At 50.2% G+C, this 19,113-nt stretch overlaps 1 protein-coding gene across 1 annotated transcript in view; it reads right to left on the reverse strand.

Annotated features, from left to right (window-relative positions):
* Positions 1-19,113, reverse strand: part of LOC147092940 (integral membrane protein GPR137-like) — a 50,926-nt gene that overhangs the window by 22,158 nt on the left and 9,655 nt on the right. The window contains exons 2-4 of the mRNA XM_085976264.1: positions 12,545-13,245; positions 10,066-10,489; positions 3,953-4,002 (exon numbers count right to left, since the gene is read on the reverse strand). Coding sequence (XP_085832390.1) covers positions 3,953-4,002; positions 10,066-10,455 — 440 coding nt within the window. The 5' untranslated portion in view covers positions 10,456-10,489; positions 12,545-13,245. The remainder of the gene's footprint in view (positions 1-3,952; positions 4,003-10,065; positions 10,490-12,544; positions 13,246-19,113) is intronic.

Raw genomic sequence — 19,113 nt, forward strand, 5'->3', positions numbered from 1 at the left:
GTAGAAGGGGGGGGGGGGGGGGGTAGGAAAAAAAAGGTGCATTTTCAGGAGTGATTAAAAAGCCACTCTGCTTATTAATTATTTTTAAATCAGCGCTGGTAAGGTGGTACGGGGAAGGGGTGGAAAACTCGTGGGGTTTCCTGCAATATTACTGCCCCTGATTTGCGCATTCAGTAAAGGAGATTAAATGCCAGCTTTGTATTGGCTCAAACAAAAAAGCTTGGCTGCTGGGAGACGGAGTAGGTCCAGTTTTATCCTTGCACCTCCGATACCTGTGCTTAAATGCAGCCTGATCAATGGGATGAAAATCTCCTCTCTCTCTCTCTCTCTGCCCACTCGACAGGTCCCAGGTGAAACGAGTGCCAGCCAAATCTCAATCCGGATCTTGGCGAGACACGCCAGAGTTGAATTGCCACAATTCAGTACGGCATTGGCAATCTTACTCCGACAGCTTGTGCGGGAAATGGAAATGTCACGCTGGTCCCTGAAGAGAACGTTTTAAGAGGTCGAGATTGGCGTGCGCACACACACACACTATGTACTGTGGCACGTGTTCTGCTTTAAAAAGCCAAAAACCATCAACCTGGATGCAACACTGACACACAAACTCAGACATCTTCTGGGCCAGTCTCAATGACATTACTATACAAACCCAGTGTTCCCAACACCGTAACTGGTCACAAAGATCATATTCCCCCCAAACCCTTACCTCCCCGCCCCAGGGCTTTTAGTGCTTAATGTAAACAGTGCTGCATCATTGCCTCATCGCCTTCAGAATTACAGGAAACTCTTTTTATCCGGGACCGGCGTGGCGCCGGTTTATCAAGAAGTCCGGATTACAGAGAGGTATAGTAAAAGGTACACGAGAGCCCCGCACACGGCCTCAGATCCAGGCGTCCCTGTTGCATGGCAACAGGTGCAGGAACCCCGGCCACAGATCCAGGCGTCCCTGTTGCATAGCAACAGATGCAGGAAGCCTGGTTACACGGCCACAGATCCAGGAACGGCCACTAATATGAAGTAAAACTTGCCCGAATCTGCTCCTGAATTTTGTCGGTTAACAGAGATTTCCGGTTATTTTAGACGCCGGTAAATCGAGAGTTTCCTGTACAACACATTAACTCAGTAACTTCAGGCCCCCAACACAAAATATGCCCTAATTCAGCACAAAATGGTCAATCTCCCTCAAGAGACCAAAAAGGTAGCAGTTGTTTTACTCTGTGTCTAATCATGCAACCGATTATATTTTCTGTAAAGTGGTTGTGGCCCTCAGCAGATAGCGACGACAGGTAGCACCCGAAGACAGCAGCTATCAGTGCAGGAACTCACTGTTGTGACAGAAGGAGAATACAAGTGGAGATCAGATTCTTCTTTTGCCTCAGTTTTCTCACCAACCAACCCCACCCCCCCCCCCCTCCCAGGCCTATCTGAAGATATGCTGGACATCTTCCACTCACCCAAGTGGCCATTCTTCATGTCGCCCTAGACAATGAATATATCAAGCTGTGCGACTGTGGAGGCATCACAGCCAGGCCGGATTATCTCAACTGACATCCTGACTCCACTGGATATTGATTCGGAGCAGGAACCCTGGCCGATATCCCTCCCACCCCCCCATAACCTAGGGCTCGGAGGAAAACTGTACCGTAAAGTCAGAAGAGATACGAGGATCAGTTCTGCCGCCTTCCTTATCTGTATAGCCTTATATCCCTCCATTAAGCCAGAGAGGATGGGGAGGAGATTCTTAGACAAGACTGATACTCAGAGTGCGAACATTGCAAACAATGTGAAGTCCATCCAGGCAACTGGCACACAGATTGGTCATACAAAGAGGCACAAAGCCTCTCAGTGTCTTCAACAGCCCAAGTTTGGAAGCGCCAAGTTCTGCTACATAATACTGGCTTGGCTGAGGTGGTGGAAACAACTGCTCTGTGGTGACACACTTCCTCCAGTCTTCCTGTAAGCTGTTGGAGCTGACTCGCCGTTTCACGGTAAACAAGCCACCTTCTATAAAACTGCAGCTGCAAAAATCAGATTCGAACTGAGCTGGGCGGGGGGGGGTGGAAAGAGAAAGTCAAACTAAAGCCTGCAGGGGAAAGGCAAGGCAAAAAAACCACAGCTCTGAAGAAGTGGTGTCATTTGAGCCAGTCAACCCGAACAGAACCAGTGAAGCTCAGAGATTTCATCAGAGCCGGAAATATATTTCTGGGGGCCGGAATGGTGCAGCGGGTCAGACTCTGGCTCCTCACGTTCGAATGTAACCCAGAATGATGGTTTGAAACTCTCCCCAAGGGTCCTACATGGAATGAGTGGTCCCATCTACAATGGTCGCCAGGAATCGTGACCGAGCCCACCCCATTTCACGGGCTCCTGCTCTTGACACCCCCCCTCGCCCTCGTCTTCCGACCACAGCAGCTTCCATAGTCGTCAGATCATCTTCCACCTACAACAGGATCCAACACCAAGCACATTTCCCACTCCCTGATGCTCTTTCTGGAGCGACCGGCCTCTTCACAATACCCGAGTTCACTCTTCTTCCAGCAGTCCACAGGAGAGGCAACACCAGCCCATTTACCTCCTTCGGACCATTATCCAACGCCCCAATACACTCCTTCCGTGACAGAGAGATATCAACCTGTTCTTGTTCCAATCTGGTGCACTGTATTTACTGCGAATGGTGCCGTCTCCTCTACCCTGGGGAGGCCAAAACGCAGATTAGCTAACTATGTCACGACCATCCAAGGTGACCCCAATCGCCCTGTGTTTCTCCACCTTAAACACCCTCCGATTCCCACTTTGACCTCGGTCTTTGATCACCAACACTGTTCCAACAAAGCTCGACCAAGCTTCAGGATTAGAATCTCCTCTTTCTGCTGGGCACTCTGCATCTGCCCCTCTGGTCTAAGCACCGACTCATTTGCAGTTTTTCCCCTTATTTCCCCTGGGACTGCTCGCTGCAGTCACTGGGTACCTGAAACAGAAAAGAATCCATTCCCCCAGCAAATTATCTGGGCACCAGGTGACCTTTTAACACAAGAGGTTTTGCCACGGACAAGACGGGGTGCATGCCAATGTGTTCAATGTGTCAAAGCCTCGTCCCCTTCTTCAGAATTACAAAACATTAACTCAGTAACTTCAGTACACAAGGACATAAGAATTAGGAGCAGGAGTCGGCCATTCGGCCCCTCGAGCCTGCTCCGCCATTCAATAAGATCATGGCTGATCATCGACCTCAACTCCACTTTCCCGCCCAATCCCCATGTTCCTTGATTCCCCTAGAGTCCAAAGATCTCTCAGCCTTGAATATACTCAACGACTCAGCATCCACAGCCCTCTGGGGCAGAGAATTCCAAAGATTCACCACCCTCCGAGTGAAGAAATTCCTCCTCATCTCAGTCTTAAATGGCCGACCCCTTATCCGGAGACTGTGGCCCCCTAGTTCTAGATTCTCCAGCCAGGGGGAAACAATCTCCCAGCATCTACCCTGTCAATCTCCCTCAGAATCTTATACAAGGGCCACAACACAAAAAGTGCCCCAGATTCAGCACAAAATGGTCAATCGCGCTCAGGAGATCATAAAGGTAGGAGTTGCTTTACTCTGCATCTAACCAACTGCAACTGGTAGGTTCTGCAGGACACTGGGTGCCTCGTCGACGACGAGAACCAAATTGTTATCTAATACATTACACACGCACTTATAGTTGGACTGTTTTGCATTAATGGCGTCGTCCTCTTGTCGTGGTATCTGCTCTGGTGGTGTTGGGCTCACGCCCCAGTTCCACTCTATTGGCACAGATTCAAATGGGAACCCGGCTGAACCTGAGCCAGGAGGTGCTGAAATGGGAATGGTGCCATTCCCCAGCACCAACAGGGTTCTTTATAAATTCTCAAATTCTGAAATCGCCCGCGTGCTCTTCATTCTAGAGGTTATTACAGGAGGAGTGTCACTTACAACTTTTTGGCCATCTCGGGGAAATACTTTGCTTTCGTCTTGAAAACCACCTGGAATATAAAAGGCGTTCGGTTATTCGTGGCGTGTTAATATGGCAGCGTCCACGCACGCAACGCAGTGTTTACGCCTCAAACATGAGCAACCCGGGGGGGGGGGGGGGGCAACCTTCTCCCACACTAGAAAGCAAGACTCTGGAAAGGCACTGCTTTTGAGAATGCCTACCCTCCCAATTAAAACAAAAAGCAGGGAAAGACAGATCCCGATTACATAGGGAGCACGGAATTAGATTTACTTCCCCGTGTTTTTCGCAGTGCTTGCTGACATGGACCATTCCTGGCCAGGAATGAAAGCTGTGACTTCAAACCACTGCAAACGAGCAAAAATTGTCCCTATTTGGTTGTGTTACCTGGTGACTTCAGTGCTGTAGTCTTCAGCACAACAATATAAACAGGTGGAGCTCACGCGTATCACACAGTGCAGCGCGAGAGGCTCGGAGAAATTCAGCACGAGCTATATTATAGACGCTACATGGGTGTCGTGACAACAGCATAGCGCTGCTCTGGTATTATCAAGAACTTTTTAATGCTTTTTAAAAATAAAAGTTTATGCCATAGGTAAAAAAATCAGGAAGACTGCATTCCCCATTTTACAACAACAACAAGTATTTATACATAAGAACATAAGAAGCAGGAGTAGGCCATACGGCCCCTCGGGCCTGCTCCGCCATTCAATAGGATCATGGCTGATCCGAATCTAGACTCACGTCCACTTCCCTGCCCTCTCCCCGTAACCCCTAATTCCCTTATCTGCTAGGACAATGTCTATCTCCATTTTAAATTTATTTAATGTTGCAGCTTCCACAGCTCTCTGGGGCAGCAAATTCCATAGATTTACTACCCTCTGAGTGAAGAAGTTTCTCCTCATCTCAGTTTTGAAAGGGCAGCCCCTTATTCTAAGATTATGCCCCCTAGTTCTAGTCTCACCCATCAGTGGAAACATCCTCCCCGCATCCACCCGATCAAGCCCCCTCACAATCTTATATGTTTCGATAAGATCGCCTCTCATTCTTCTGAACTCCAATGAGTGGAGTCCCAACCTACTCAACCTTTCCTCATACGTCAACCCCCTCATCTCTGGAATCAACTGAGTGAACCTTCTCTGAACCGCCTCGAGAGCAAGTATATCTTTTCTTAAATATGGAAACCAAAACTGCACGCAGTATTCCAGGTGTGGCCTCACCAATACCCTGTATAACTGCAGCACCTTTAATGTAGTAAAACGTCCCAAGGTGCTGCACAGGAGTATTTTAAGACAACAAATTTGACACCGATCCACATAAGGATAAATTAGGGCAGGTGACCAAAAGCTTGGTCAAAGAGGTAGGTTTTAAGGAGCGTCTTAAAGGAGGAAAGAGAGGGAGAGAGGCGGACAGGTTTAGGCAGGGAATTCCAGAGCTTAGGGCCCAGACAACAGAAGGCACGGCCGCCAAAGGTTGAGCGAATATAATCAGGGATGCTCAAGAGGGCAGAATTAGAGGAGCGCAGATATCTTGGGGGGTTGTGGGGCTGGAGGAGGTTACAGAGATAGGAAGGGGCGAGGCCATGGAGGGGATTTGAAAACAAGGATGAGAATTTTACGCCAAGTGAGCTGGATTCAGCGGACAGGACGGTGGGGCCACTACACTGGTCTCAGCACTTCTGGGTTAGGGAGTGAAAGCAAGAAGGGGGAACAGGCATCCCGCTCCCGATCGCTATCCAGGAACCCGCGCACACTTGCAGGCCAGATCATCGAGCTCCTGGGTGGCCTGTCGACAGTCAGTGTCCAGGGTCATAGGAAGAACACCCTCAACTGGGGTAAGGTATCCGAGGACAGCCAGCGTCTGTGGAACTGTACCCCAGGGGCAAAAAAAAAACCCCAGGGGAAAGAACAAGTGGAAAAGAAAAATAAACCACTTTCAATGAAAGAATTTGTTTACCCCCCCGCCGCCCATTCTCTGCAGACACTGTTGTGAAGTATTTACGAGACGTGTGATTCACACCAATCGCAGCTCACACCTCTAAACACTGCAACAACCCAACACTTGGTAACAATCAGAGGAGCTTCCAAACACTGACATACCAACACAAGAAAGAAGACGACGCAATCTCTGATTCATCTCCACCAACGTTCGCTTCATTAACAACTTTAGCAGCAAACACTACAAGGGTGGGCGCGGCGCTAAACCTGCCAGACAGCAGCTGTATAGCTTGGCTCTGCATTTTATTAGCATTTATAAACAGCTGGTCTTTTTCCACCTCGCTCTTCTCCTGAAGGTGGCCATTCCTTTCTGGGATACAGTTCCACATGTGCTGGTTACCCTCCAAGTACTACGCCCAAAGGCTCTTCTTAATACGGTGCTTTTCATGACCGCTGGACGTCCCAAAGCGCTTTACAGCCATTGAAGCACTTTCGACATGGAGTCACTGTTGTAATGTGGGAAACGCGGCAGTCAATTTGTGCACAGCAAGCTCCCACAAACAGCAATGTGATAATGACCAGATCATCTGTTTTAGTGATGTTGATTGAGGGATAAATATTGGCCAGGACACTGGGGATAACTCTCCCTGCTCTTCTTCGAAATGGTGCCATGGGATCTTTTACATCCACCTGAGCGCGCAGACGGGGCCTTGGTTTAATGTCTCAGCCGAAAGACGGCACCTCCGACAGTGCGGCGCTCCCTCAGTACCGCCCCTCCGACAGTGCGACGCTCCCTCAGTACTGCCCCTCCGACAGTGCGGCGCTCCCTCAGTACCGCCCCTCCGACAGTGCGACGCTCCCTCAGTACTGCCCCTCCGACAGTGCGGCGCTCCCTCAGTACTGCCCCTCCGACAGTGCGGCGCTCCCTCAGTACTGCCCCTCCGACAGTGCGGCGCTCCCTCAGTACTGCCCCTCCGACAGTGCGGCGCTCCCTCAGTACTGCCCCTCCGACAGTGTCGCACTCCCTCAGTTACTGCCCCGCCGACAGTGCGGCGCTCCCTCAGTACTGCCCCTCCGACAGTGCGGCGCTCCCTCAGTACCGCCCCTCCGACAAAGCGGCGCTCCCTCGGTACTGCCCCTCCGACAGTGCGGCGCTCCCTCAGTACCGCCCCTCCGACAGTGCGGCACTCCCTCAGTACTGCCCCTCCGACAGTGCGGCGCTCCCTCAGTACTGCCCCTCCAACAGTGCGGCGCTCCCTCAGTTACTGCCCCTCCGACAGTGCGGCGCTCCCTCAGTACTGCCCCTCCGACAGTGCGGCGCTCCCTCAGTACCGCCCCTCCGACAGTGCGGCGCTCCCTCGGTACTGCCCCTCCGACAGTGCGGCGCTCCCTCAGTACTGCACTGGGAGTGTCAGCCTGGATTTTTATGCTCAAGTCTCTGGAGTGGGACTTGAACCCACAACCTTCAGGCTCAGAGGCGAGAGAGAGTGCTACCCACTGAGCCACTGACTGACACCAAGACATTGAACGTCAGCAGCTATTCAACTACAGAGGGCGTCACAACAGAGACCCGGCCCCAATGCCCACGTATGGGTGCACTGTGCAGCAGTCAGTGCACAGGGATCAGAAGCAGGAAGCCTGACTGCACAGACTGGGAATAAAGCCAGAGGACCTGCTGATCTGAATCGGAACGAGCTATTTACCCAAAACAAGCAGTAAGCAAATTTTCCTCCAGTCAGCTGCAGCTCATCTCAGTGCTGCATGCTGAACACCCTTTGTCCTGACACTCTGCCATCAACCCCCAACCAGTCACGTGACAAAACCCTCGTAACATGCAGAGAGCAGGAAAAAAAAAGGGCAAGGAGCCAGTGAGTCATCTTACTTCAATACCAAGGGAAAACAAAATACTAAGCCAGAGCTCTTCATTAGCTTAGCTCACTTAGGGTATGGAAGAGGAGAGAGAGAGTGAACCAGGATACCTCATCACTGAGCATGAGAGAGATTAAGGATTGGAGCCGTATGCAAAGACTGTTTCATTAATGGGAGGGGAGGGGTGGGGATTAGAAGACATGCAATAATATAGGCAAATGCAGAGCAGGGGAGTTCTCCCTGGGGTCCTGGCCAATATTTATCCCTAAACCAACATCAATAGAACGGATTATCCGGTCACATATCTCATCGCTGTTTGTGGGAGCTTGCTGTGCGCAAATTGGCTGCCACGTTTCCTACACTTCAAGAAGTCCTTCACTGACTGTAAAGCACTTTGGGACGTCCTGATGTCGTGAAAAGCGTCACATAAATGCAAGTCTTTCTTTCTGTAGATTAAGGAAAAGGGAGTGGATTATGAAGCAGTGATACGGCTGAGGATTAAGAGGGGATAAACCACAAGAGCCAAACTCGAGCAGTTTGTGGATCATCTGAACACGGAGGCTAAATGTCCCTGGTCGTCCACTGACGCTTTGCTTTAATATGCAAATATTTTTAAAAGGAAATCCTTACATTTATGTCGTGCCCAGATCACATCTCTGAGAAACATCAAAGTGCTTCGCACAAATGATTTCTGAAGTGCCATCACTATTCTGAGCAAACTAATTTGCACGCAGCAAGACGCCACAAGAAATAAATGGAATGAATGGTAAGATTTTTGTTTTGAAATGCTGCCCTGCTGTTCTTCAAAATGTCTCACGGGATCTTTAACATCCACTCCAACAGAGCCTTGATTTAACATCTATCTGAAAGATGGGCACCTTCGATCGTGCGGCACTGCCTCAGCACTAGGGTGAGGCGATTAGGGAGTGGGACAACCTTCGGACTCGAGGCAAGAGTGCTACCAACTGAGCCAAGGTAACAAGTGATGATTTGAGACTCAGTAAAATCAAGATTCCAGCCTTGCACCCCTGCTCAAACAAAAAAAAACACACCATTAGCCTTAAAAATGCATCTGCCAATATTGGATCCAAAATTGGCTCAGAGGCAGGAAACAAAGGGTAATGGTCGGAGGGTGTTTTTGTGACTGGAAGGCTGTTTCCAGTGGGGTTTCGCAGGGCTCAGTACTGGGTCCTTTGCTTTTTGTGGTATATATATATCAATGATTTGGGCTTGAATGTAGGAAGTATGATTAAGAAGTTTGCAGATGATACAAAAATTGGCCGTGTGGTTGATAGTGAAGAAGAAAGCTGCAGACTGCAGGAAGATATCAATGGACTGGTCAGGTGGGCGGAACAGTGGCAAATGCAATCCAATCCAGAAGTGTGAGGTAATGCATTTGGGGAGGGCTAAGACAAGGGAATACACTATAAATGGTAGGACACTGAGCAGTGCAGAAGATCAGAGGGGCCTTGGAGTGCATGTCCACAGATCCCTGAAGGTAGCAGGACAGGTAGATAAGGTGGTTAAGAAGACATACGGGATACTTGCCTTTATTAGCCGAGGCATAGACTATGAAAGCAGGGAGGTTATGCTTGGAACTGTATAAAACACTAAGTTAGGCCTCAGCGAGAGTACTGCGTACAGTTCTGGTCACCACATTACAGGAAGGATGTGATTGCACTAGAGGGGGTGCAGAGGAGATTTACGAGGATGTTGCCTAGGCTGGGGAATTTTAACTATGAGGAAAGATTGGATAGGCTGGGATTGTATTCTTTGGAACAGAAGAGGCCGAGGGGAGACCTAATTGAGGTGTATAAAATTATGAGGGGCCTAGATAGAGTGGATAGGAAGGGCCTATTTCCCTTAGCAAAGAGGGTCAATAACCAGGGGGCATAGATTTAAAGTAATTGGTCAGAGGTTTAGAGGAGAGTTGATGAGAAATGTCTTCACCCAGAGGGTTGTGGGGGTCTGGAACTCACTGCCTGAAAGGGTGGGAGAGGCAGAAACCCTCATCACATTTAAAAAGTACTTGGATAGGCACTTGAAGTGCCGTAACCTACAGGGCTACGGACCAAGAGCTGGAAAGTGGGATTAGTCCGGACAGCTCTTTGTCGGCCGGCACGGACACGATGGGCCGAATGGCCTCCTCCTGTGCTGTAAATTTCTATGATTCTAATGTTCACAGCCTGAGGGAGACTGTGTTACAAGTACTATAACCAGTTATCTGCCCTGGTCAGAAGAATTTAAAAAAAAATCAATGGCAAGTCTCAAGACCTTATCGCACTCACCTGAGCAAAGTACATGTTCATGAGGCTGAGGGTGAAGAACTGCAGGCAGACCGGGAGGCAGTAGAGTAGCCAGAAAGCAAAGGGACCCAGGGTGTTGGCTTTGAGTGTGTCTCGGAAGTAAAACGAGAAGAGTGTAGTCCTCAGGGCGGCCCACAGCAGACACAAGAAGAGAAAGACTGTCTGGTAGCTGAGCTTCTTGTGCCTGTAATGCAGCACCAGCCAGAGCTGGATGTAGATGAGCAGGAAGAGGAGTCCGTAAAGTGCAGTGTAGACGACGGTCAGTCCCAGGGTCACAGAGGGCGGAACAGCGGGCTGCAGGGGCTCTGGGCTCATTGTACTCAGCCCAGCATCCATAGCTTGAACTCCTTCCATCCTCGGGTCTAGTGCCATGACTGCACCAGGCACCGACCTGGATCAGAATAACCTATTGGAAGGAAGGAGATTTAATTAAGTTTAACCTTTAACTCTATTTATTTATTAAATCAATCAGTCAGCTAGTAGATAACAGCCAGACATCTCCAATGGAAGGGAGTGTTACACACAAAGTTATTGGGGGACCTTCAAATCTGTCAACTGCTGAGGTTGGGAGGAGGGGGAATTCAGAAGCCTAAGTTCTGGTTAAGCAACAGGTACAGGCTAAATTGAGAGAGCAAGGGGAAAAGAAAAATCAGCTCGGGTTTATGGCCCCAATCACTGTGCAGCGACGCCTTGTAGAAAACGCAGGTTGTAATGCTCTCCACTCATCATTAAGGGCTGGATGTGAAGAATATTCACTTTGGAAAGGTACCGGCCGCTAACCGACACCCGCGGGACTGTGACCCGGCATGACCAGGCGCCTCCGGGAGAGGAAGGGGGCGGAAATGCACACATCCGAGGTCCCCTCCCCACGCCCTCCCCCGCTCCTTAATGCTTTCATGGGTCATTTAGAACAACTTCAGAAGTGACATTTGAAGACACTCCGTTCTTAGTTTGAGCAATTGTAACTCCTGCAAAAGCAAAGCTATTTGGCCAGCATGGATGTTAAGCACGAGACTGAGCCTCGAGAAGGTACCATCAGCGCAAAGCCTGGTACCGCAAGAATGCCAGCTTTCACCTGCAGTTTTGCCAGAGTCATGAATAATTCCACCCCCACCGCCACCCCCCCCCCCCCTTCCAAGTTCTCTGTTTGGTTGACAAATACTCCCTTTAACAGGGGTCCAGTGCTGGACAATCAACAGTTTCCCCACCTTGGGCGCCTGGTTTTAGTGCCAAACACTCCCAACCACGCCAGGCACAGCTTGGCTTGACCTAGAGGCTAAAACGCGACTGGGAACAGCAATCCTCTTGCGATATTTTCCGACTGCCCACACATCAGCTGTCCGGTGGCCTCAGCGGGGGCCCACTGCTGACGCAATGGATTTGGCGAGTGTTTTGTGCTGCGGGCCAATGCTGACTGGGAACGGGATCGAGACTGCTGAAACCTAAATCAACAAATGCTTAACAACAAAAGTCACCAACACGAAAGCACACGCCTGGATGCTTCCACATCACCTCCACGAGTGGCTGTTATTAGATTTGATTTTCAGGCAAATAAAAGGGAAATGGCGAATCTTTAGAATTCTAAATAAGCATCAAACCCTGAACAGTGGATAAAAACATTTGGGAAACGGAAGGGTTAAACCTTTGCAATGTAGGAAACGCAGCAGCCAATTTGCGCACAGCAAGCTCCCACAAACAGCAATGTGAAATTTATCGAATTGAAATGTGTAAAATTCTGACAGGGCTAGACAAGACTGGATGCAGGGAGGATGTTTCCTCTGGCTGGAGCGGCCTGGAATGAGGGGTCACAGTCTCGGGATACGGGGTAGGACATTTAGGACTGAGATGAGGAGAAATGTCTTCACTCAGAGGGTGGTGAACCTGTGGAATTCTCTACCACAGAAGGCTGTGGAGGCCAAGTCACTGAATATATTTAAGAAGGAGATAGATATATTTCTAGACACAAAAGGCATCAAGGGGTATGGGGAGAGAGCGGGAATATGGTGTTGAGATAGAGGATCAGCCATGATCATATTGAATGACGGAGCAGGCTCGAAGGGCTGAATGGCCGACTCCTGCTCCTATTTTTCTATGTTCTATGTACTTCAAAGAAACATAGAAGATAGGAGCAGGAGTAGGCCATTCGGCCCCTCGAGCCTGCTCCGCCATTCAATGAGATCATGGCTGATCATCCAAATTCAGTACCCTGTCCCTGCCTTCTCCCCATATCCCTTGAGCCTTAAGCAATATATTTAACTCCTTCTTGAATATATTTAATGAATTGGCCTCCACTGCCTTGTGTGGTAGAGAATTCCACAGGTTCACCACACTCTGGGTGAAGAAATTCCTCCTCATCTCTGTCCTAAATGGCTTACCCCTTATCCTTAGACTGTGACCCCTGGTTCTGGACTCCCCCACCATCGGGAACATCCTTCCTTCAGTCTGATTAGGCCCCAATTACTTCAGTGCTGATGTCCACACAGGAATCTCCCAAAATGGCTGATGTAGGCCTGAAAGGCACTCAAACGCCCTCAGAAGTAGAGATGTATTTTTTCTTAAAAAGTTGAATCCCTCTGGTTTCTGTGCTCCTCTTCACTTCTGACTGGGGTGGGGGGGGGGGGGGGGGGGGGCGGGGGCAAAGTGTGTGATAGGAGGCCCAGCGGTGACAGAAGTCTTGAGCTTGTGAACAAAAGAAGGTCCAATGTGCAGATCGGGAAGGTGCAAAATGTCCGTCTCCCAGTTCAAGCTTTCCTTCTTCGGTTGAGCGGACGCCAAACTCGTGTCGCGAACGGGCCGTTCGGTTAAAATAAAAAAAGCGGAATTAAAACTGGCTCGGAAAAAATCGGGTAATTGTTCTTCTTCGCAGTCTAGATCGGTCTCCGCTTTCTACCCCTCCCACCCCCCCCAACCCCAGTAAAAGGAAAAGGAAAGCGATGTGGTTCCTTTGGTGGGCTGCGCCAATGTTAACGGTGTGTAACCTGGTCCCATCCCAGTGCTGGAAAACAGTCATTAACCCAGGACCGGAATCCTCCTCTTCCTCTCGTACGCAGGTCTCGGGTGAGGTTTTCCTGACGCCCCTCAAAGCCACCTCCCGAGCTCAGTTTAATCCAGCACGCAGCCACACAGTCATCGGCAATGACGGACAGCACTCTCCTCTTCTACCTGCTAAATAAAGGAGAGAGTTTTACACCTCGTCGTAGACCCACCAAGTACAAGACAACAACAGGTGCTCTCACATATCGGCACCAATATACTGCAGGGGAAAAGCACATTCACAAATGGTACATCTTAAATCTTGTGCAATACACTTAAGTCAAGACTGGACTGCTCCCAACACCAGTGACACAACTCCAGAAATACTCTCCACAGACTCGATTCAAGTGTGGAAAGGACAGAATCCAGAACCGCATGGCTGGTTGGGCGAGAACAAGGGAAAGGTTCCAGTTCAAGTGTACGAATTTCATACATCCACCATTGCACTTTACTGAAATTCTTGTGGCAACACGACTTGGCTTCTGACCTAATTCATTACATGCATGTAGAAATGCATCAGCGAGCAGCTGAACACGGGACTGCGAGCATCATTTCCCAGTCCTCCAATGCAGATGCTGTCATCATACAGTGGTTACACAAGTGTAACGGCATTGCAATCTCACGGTTATATTAGTAACAGATACATTAACATGTTCGGATGAAATTCCTTTGTCCATTATTTTAACTCGCCCTCCTAATGAAGTCATTAAAACAGAAGACAGAGGAATTCCATACAATAGCTGTAACACACGAGTTCCAAATGAATCTGCAAAAAAAAGGTATGGTTCACATTACTGGTGCAAAATGGAGGGAAGTTAATTGGCCATCGAACCCATGCTGTACCTGCCCTGGGAGTGTTTGATGGGACAGTGTAGAGGGAGCTTTACTCTATCTAACCCGTGCTGTACCTGCCCTGGGAGTGTTTGATGGGACAGTGTAGAGGGAGCTTTACCCTGTATCTAACCCGTGCTGTACCTGCCCTGGGAGTGTTTGATGGGACAGTGTAGAGGGAGCTTTACTCTGTATCTAACCCGTGCTGTACCTGCCCTGGGAGTGTTTGATGGGACAGTGTAGAGGGAGCTTTACCCTGTATCTAACCCGTGCTGTACCTGCCCTGGGAGTGTTTGATGGGACAGTGTAGAGAGAGCTTTACTCTGTATCTAACCCGTGCTGTACCTGCCCTGGGAGTGTTTGATGGGACAGTGTAGAGGGAGCTTTACTCTGTATCTAACCCGTGCTGTACCTGCCCTGGGAGTGTTTGATGGGGCAGTGTAGAGGGAGCTTTACTCTGTATCTAACCCGTGCTGTCCCTGCCCTGGGAGTGTTTGATGGGGACAGTGTAGAGGGAGCTTTACTCTGTATCTAACCCGTGCTGTACCTGCCCTGGGAGTGTTTGATGGGGACAGTGTAGAGAGAGCTTTACTCTGTATCTAACCCGTGCTGTACCTGCCCTGGGAGTGTTTGATGGGACAGTGTAGAGGGAGCTTTACTCTGTATCTAACCCGTGCTGTACCTGCCCTGGGAGTGTTTGATGGGACAGTGTAGAGGGAGCTTTACTCTGTATCTAACCCGTGCTGTACCTGCCCTGGGAGTGTTTGATGGGACAGTGTAGAGGGAGCTTTAGTCTGTATCTAACCCGTGCTGTACCTGCCCTGGGAGTGTTTGATGGGACAGTGTAGAGGGAGCTTTACTCTGTATCTAACCCGTGCTGTACCTGCCCTGGGAGTGCTTGACGGGACAGTGTAGAGGGAGCTTTACTCTGTATCTAACCCGTGCTGTACCTGCCCTGGGAGTGTTTGATGGGGACAGTGTAGAGGGAGCTTTACTCTGTATCTAACCCGTGCTGTACCTGCCCTGGGAGTGTTTGATGGGACAGTGTAGAGGGAGCTTTACTCTGTATCTAACCCATGCTGTACCTGCCCTGGGATTGTTTGATGGGACAGTGTAGAGGGAGCTTTACTCTGTATCTAACCCGTGCTGTACCTGCCCTGGGAGTGTTTGATGGGACAGTGTAGCGGGAGCTTTACTCTGTATCTAACCCGTGCTGTACCTGCCCTGGGAGTGTTTGATGAGACAGTGTGGAGGGATCTTTACTCTGTATCTAACCCGTGCTGTACCTGCCCTGGGAGTGTTTGATGGGGCAGTGTAGAGGGAGCTTTACTCTGTATCTAACCCGTGCTGTACCTGCCCTGCGAGTGTTTGATGGGGCAGTGTAGAGGGCTTCACTCTGTACCTGCCCTGCGAGTGTTTGATGGGGCAGTGTAGAGGGCTTCACTCTGTACCTGCCCTGCGAGTGTTTGATGGGGCAGTGTAGAGGGCTTCACTCTGTACCTGCCCTGCGAGTGTTTGATGGGGCAGTGTAGAGGGCTTCACTCTGTACCTGCCCTGCGAGTGTTTGATGGGGCAGTGTAGAGGGCTTCACTCTGTACCTGCCCTGCGAGTGTTTGATGCGGCAGTGTAGAGGGCTTCACTCTGTACCTGCCCTGCGAGTGTTTGATGGGGCAGTGTAGAGGGAGCTTTACTCTGTATCTAACCCGTGCTGTACCTGCCCTGGGAGTGTTTGATGGGACAGTGTAGAGGGAGCTTTACTCTGTATCTAACCCGTGCTGTACCTGCCCTGGGAGTGTTTGATGGGGCAGTGTAGAGGGAGCTTTACTCTGTATCTAACCCGTGCTGTACCTGCCCTGGGAGTGTTTGATGGGGCAGTGTAGAGGGCTTCACTCTGTACCTGCCCTGCGAGTGTTTGATGTTGACACTGGGTGCCTGAAATGCAAAATATTCCAGTCCCTCACTGATGAGCACGAAAAAAAAGTCAGACAGTAAAGAAGTGAGCAGGAGTGATCACAAAGACATGATCTCACGTGCAAGCTTCAGATAACGAGCGGCTCCTGATTTGCTTTCGATGCGGACAATGTTATCTGAACTGATGAGATTTTCTTGTACTGATTTCTGCCCACTCACTAATCCCCAATTAAAAACCCATTTTGGTGAAAAACAATGCAGGAACTGGGAACAGAGGAAGGAGATTCCACCCCCACCCCCTTTCCCCCACACAGGAGGGACACAGCAAAACCGTTCAGAAGCTGTTTTTACATTGTTGCACGCTCTGTGCTAGAGCCTCCCACCCCCGATACCAGTGTCTCTGGTGCCGGCCCGCAACACCAACCGAGCCAGGGGCACCGAAGCTGGCTGGTAGGTGGATCGAAGGGCCTCCATGGCCACCAGCCTTACCAACTCAGCGAGTTTATTTTGCTGTCGCCACCGCCTGCGCGAGACCCACACATCAGGAGGCAACAGTACAAGAAAGAAAGACATTCACAACCGCAGGACGTCCCAAAGCGCTTTACAGCCAATGAAGTACTTTCTGAAATGCAGTCACTGTTGTCAGGTCGAAAAGGTGGCAGCCAATTTGCACACAGCAAGCTCCCACAAACAGCAATGAGATAACGACCAGATAAGAGATAATGACCTTTCCATCATCTACAAGGCACAAGTCAGGAGTGTGATGGAATACTCTCCACTTGCCTGGATGAGTGCAGCTCCCAACAACACTCAAGAAGCTCGACACCATCCAGGACAAAGCAGCCCACTTGATCGGCACCCCATCCACCACCTTAAACATTCACTCCCTCCACCACCGGCGCACCGTGGTTGCAGTGTGGACCATCTACAAGATGCACTGCAGCAACTCGCCAAGGCTTCTTCGACAGCACCTCCCAAACCCGCGACCTCTTCCACCTAGAAGGACAAGGGCAGCAGGCGCATGGGAACACCACCACCTCCAAGTTCCCCTCCAAGTCACACACCATCCTGACTTACAAATATATCGGCCGTTTCTTCATTGTCGCTGGGTCAAAATCCTGGAACTCCCTCCCTAACAGCACTGTGGGAGCACCGTCACCACACGGACTGCAGCGGTTCAAGAAGGCGGCTCACCACCACCTTCTCAAGGGTAACTAGGGATGGGCAATAACTGCTGGGCCTCGCCAGCGACGCCCAGATCTCATAAGCGAATAAAAAAAAGCTGTTTTGGTGATGTTGGTTCAGAGGTAAATTTTGGCCAGGACACTGGGGACATCTGTCCTGCTCTTTGAAACAGTGTCCATGGGATCGTTTACGTCCACCTGAGAGAGTAGACAGAGCCGCGGTTTAACGTCTTATCTGATAGACGGCACCTCTGACAGTGCAATGCTTCCTCAGTATTGCACTGGAGTGTCAGCCAATATTTTGTGCTCACGTCTCTGGAGTGGGGACCGGAACCCCATGTGCTTCTGACCTCAGGAGGTGAGAGGCTACCCACTGAACCACGGCTAACCCCCAAGAGCTAGATGAAGTGGGGGAGATCGCTCACATGAACTCCGGAGGGCAGCCGGATCGTCTCGGCATTGTAGCAGTGTGACCTGGTTAGGAGAAGAATCAATGACATGCAGACAACCAGCTTGATCCCGACATGTCTTATGGCTGGTAGATGGGGTTGAGATACAGATCAGCCGTAATCTAATTGTACAGCAGGGCACCTCAAAGCACTGGAGAGGTACCACCAACGCTGCCTCCGCAAGATCCTGCAAATCCATTGGCAGGATAGGCGCACCAACATCAGTGTTCTCGCTCAGGCCAACATCCCCAGCATCGAAGCTTTGATCGCGCTCCATCAGCTCCGATGGACGGGTCACATTGTCCGCATGCCCGATACGAGACTCCCAAAACAAGCGCTCTACTTGGAGCTCCGGCACGGCAAGAGAGCCCCAGGTGGGCAGAGGAAACGCTTCAAGGACACCCTCAAAGCCTCCTTGAAAAAGTGCAACATCCCCACCGACACCTGGGAATCCCTGGCCCAACACCGCACAAAGTGGAGGAGAAGCATCCGGGAAGGCGCCGAACACCTCGAGTCTCTTCGCCGGGAGCAAGCAGAAGCCAAGCGCAAGCAGCGGAAGGAGCGCACGTCAACCCAAGCACCCCACCCACCCGCCCCTTCAACCACCGTCTGCCCCACCTGTGACAGAGACTGTAGGTCCCGCATTGGACTCATCAGTCACCTGAGAACTCATTTTTAGTGTGGAAGCAAGTCATCCTCGGTTCCAAGGGACTGCCTGAGAGAGAGAGAGATCTAATTGAATGGCGGAACAGGCTCGAGGGGCTGAATAGCCTCCTCCTCTTCCTATGAATTCCACAATAAACTACATTTAAAAAGAAAAATGTTAGAAGGGCACCATTACTTTCAGTATGCTATGCCAAGGCGGTGGGCGGGGAGAAAATTCTGTCAGAATCCATGCGCCTGACTGCTATCCAGTAACTCCCATTAGGAAGCGCGTGTGTGTGGCTATCTGGATCAGGCTGAGCTGCAATGTCCGCCCTGCTAAGCACCCCCCCACCGCCCAAGCTCGCACACGAAAAATGGCCATTTTACCACAGTCGGCAACTGTGGAAGCATAAGCCTAGTCCCCATCTGTGTCACACTCAGGAATTTAATCTATAGGAAACTTTTTTTTAATCCGGCACCGACGGGACCGACGTGGTGCTGGTTCATCAAAAATTCCGGATAACCGAAAGCTATAGTAAAAGATACGGAGAGCTGAGAGCTCCGTATAAAGCAACAAACCCTGTTGCTTAGCAACAAGTGCAGAACAATGGCCACAAGTTCCAAACGTCTCTGTAGCTTAGCAACAGCTGCAGCCACACCCTTGCACAGCAACAGATCGAGGAAGGCAAGTACAATATGAAGTAAAACTTACCTGAACCTACTCCTGAATTTTGCCGGTTAACCGAGATTTCCGGTTATTTAGGTGCCGGTAAATCGAAAGTTTCCTGTAAATTGAATTGCTGAGGACTATCGCTCAGAAATAAAATCCAACGTCAGACATCCGAGTGTCCAGCAAGGCCTTGCGAAACGGAAGAAATTTAGAGGGAGGAAAAAATGCTAAGCATTTAAGCCATTCACTACACTGTGGCTCCCTTAACAAAAGAGTATTCCTCTCTGTAACAGGGCTGTTACTGTTC

Source organism: Somniosus microcephalus, unplaced genomic scaffold (genome assembly GCF_052327205.1).
Source record: "Somniosus microcephalus isolate GS21.2 unplaced genomic scaffold, FLI_Smic_1.0 unresolved_chr2, whole genome shotgun sequence".
Taxonomy (NCBI): Eukaryota; Metazoa; Chordata; class Chondrichthyes; order Squaliformes; family Somniosidae; genus Somniosus; species Somniosus microcephalus.